This window comes from Drosophila yakuba, chromosome 3L, assembly GCF_016746365.2.
Source record: "Drosophila yakuba strain Tai18E2 chromosome 3L, Prin_Dyak_Tai18E2_2.1, whole genome shotgun sequence".
Lineage (NCBI taxonomy): Eukaryota > Metazoa > Arthropoda > Insecta > Diptera > Drosophilidae > Drosophila > Drosophila yakuba.
In genome coordinates, this window is record NC_052529.2 from 15,897,472 (window position 1) to 15,899,995 (window position 2,524).

At 38.2% G+C, this 2,524-nt stretch overlaps 1 protein-coding gene across 1 annotated transcript; it reads right to left on the reverse strand.

Moving 5' to 3' along the window:
- Positions 1–349: 349 nt before the first annotated feature.
- On the reverse strand, positions 350–1,145 carry LOC6534230. The gene is made up of 2 exons (XM_002094876.3): positions 1,072–1,145; positions 350–1,012 (listed from the first exon to the last, which is right to left on the reverse strand). Exons 1-2 carry the CDS (start codon positions 1,120–1,122, stop codon positions 509–511), a joined length of 555 nt encoding a protein of 184 aa, XP_002094912.1. The 5' UTR covers positions 1,123–1,145; the 3' UTR covers positions 350–508.
- Between the last annotated feature and the right edge of the window lie 1,379 nt (positions 1,146–2,524).

Genomic DNA, 2,524 nt, shown 5'->3' on the forward strand with positions numbered 1-2,524 from the left:
CAGTTGGCTTCAATCGTGTCTCCGCATCGAGCTGTATTGTTTACGATCTGCAGGGGTCCGAGTGGACACCTTACCGCAATTGCGACCAGGTGACCACAGCGGACTGCGACTTTATTGATTCGATTCAACAATTGAAAATTTTCTATCTTTTGTGGTTGATTTTCTGACACAATTGGGTCATAGTTCTTAAGGTCGTGCAGGTGGTGCAAATGAACCATGTACAATTGAATACCATTGTTTTTTGACACTCAAAATCTATGATTTCACACATTCATTGTCACTTGTTTGATATTTTAATCAAATATATTTTTGGTAAATTGATTGCAAATTTATTTAAACAACAAATTAATTCAGCGTTCAAAGACATTTATTTTGTTGTAAGATATTTCAAGTTGTGTAAATCGCTTAATCTACTTTCTATAACTTCCTTTAATACCTACAAGATTTCGTTGAGACGTTGCTCACATAACTTGCATCACTAAATGACATGTTGGTAATTCAAGATAATCTAACTTTGTCGATCTTCAATTTTGACCTCCACAATTAGACCTCCAACATTTTCGCCACCACTGAAGAATGTGATGATGGCCTTGACAATTCCTCGAGGAACCTGCGATGGCCAATCCTGCGTGTTCAAGAGGACGTTTTTAATGTAGAATTCGCCTTCGGGAACTGGACAGAAGTCATCGTCGACAACGGGAAAATTGGTGGTTTCGCCAGACTTCAGAGAGGGTTGCACAAACTGGACATAGAACTTTTTGAAGCAGTCGCAAATGCTGGTCTGCGGCACATCCATGACCATTCGCTTGAACTCGCCATCGCCATTGGGACTCGAATAGAGTTCCACGGACACCTTAAAGTCATCATTGTTCATCTCGCCGTTGAACTTGAAGGATCCGTTAAGAGCTCGCTCCCGACCAATAGTTTTCAGGCCATCGAAGAACACCAAAGTTTGTGAGTCGCCCTCGAAAGGCTCCAGCCTTTCATTGGTAACCTCATAGGACTGCTCGCACTGTTGAAGTTCGGTTTTTGGGATTAGAAACAAATGTATAGCTTATATTCCATAATTACCTTTATTTTTTGCAGCAGCTGGAGCAGTACTATTATCACTACCCATTTCATTTTGAACTGTTGAATGGCTTCAGCAAGCTCATCTTATTTATTAGATTTGTACTTGTTTTTTGGCACGCGAAAATCATGTTGTACATATGCACGAATTGATTAACGATCTTGTTTGTCCAAAGGCTACAATGTATTTAATGATTCTGATCTTTGTATTCGAACAATATACATGTTAAAATTGAATTGCTTAAATTCAAGGCGTCCTTATCCAAAGTTATAAATAACTAATATATGGCTGTATTATTGAGCATTTAAGTTTGTAACGACATTTTTTAAATGTAATAACATATGTATGTATATTAGAAAATTGGTATTACCCTAATAGACATTGTTGTTCTATGTAAACAGTTGTTAAACAGCACGCTATGCGGAAAAATACGCTATTGCAAAACCTTGAACTTGTCTAATATATTTTAGCTAGTTCATCCATATTTTGCTACCTAAGCAGAAATGGCATCACCTTTCTAACGCTTTTTAAGTATAGATCGATGCTTAATGATAAAATAATATAAGCGGTAATCAATCAGTTTCCTAGTCCCAGTTCCCTATTCATATGGCGTGTTGAAAGTCCAACTAAAACCATTCAATTTGTTGGAATCGCCTTCAGTTCACCTTCCCCCGCCAGATGGTGGCCCCGAAAATTCCACCGAAGTCCCATCAACACATCATCGAAATTTGGGGGAAAATCCCCCAAAAAAGAGCGATAATAAAGCATTAATTGAAAAGTTATAAACAAAAGACAGAAGCGACCCGAGAATGTGTAGACAAAAGACACAAAATACAACACAACTAACACAAAAAGTGCGCATCGCCTGAAAAACTAAACTCAGCAGGAGATATTTTACATTTTCACGGATGGATTTCCCCAGAAAGTGTGTGCCAGAGCAGAGGGCGAGATAGTTTATATTTATAACAAATTCATTCAAGATCCAAAAAGGGGAAAAGCGGCTCCATTTTTTTGGGGGCAGGAGACACAGAAATAGGGGACACCACGCGCCCGCGCCTGCCACAGCCTATAAATAGGAAAAGTCAAATGAGAGGGGATTTTCCGAAAAATGGAAACGTCACTTCAACTTGGCATTGCTGCTCAAGGGGTCTTGCCACGGCTCTATCCACCCATTCCGCCCCAAAAAAAAATTGGGAAAGAGAGGTAAAGAAATTCTGGTACCTCGCATAATTCAAATATTATATTTAATTTAGTAAAAATATAAAAATTACTTTTAAATATTGTATTCATTTTACATTTCCAATTTGAAGCTTACATTGGGTACAATCATTAAGGTACAAAATTCTTTTCTTTTTTAAATATCAGACAAACATACATATATACCCCTCAAGTAAGGGGCATCGCAGCAGACAGCCATCTGCAAGCCGCAAACAATTCGAGGCATTTTCCAAGTAA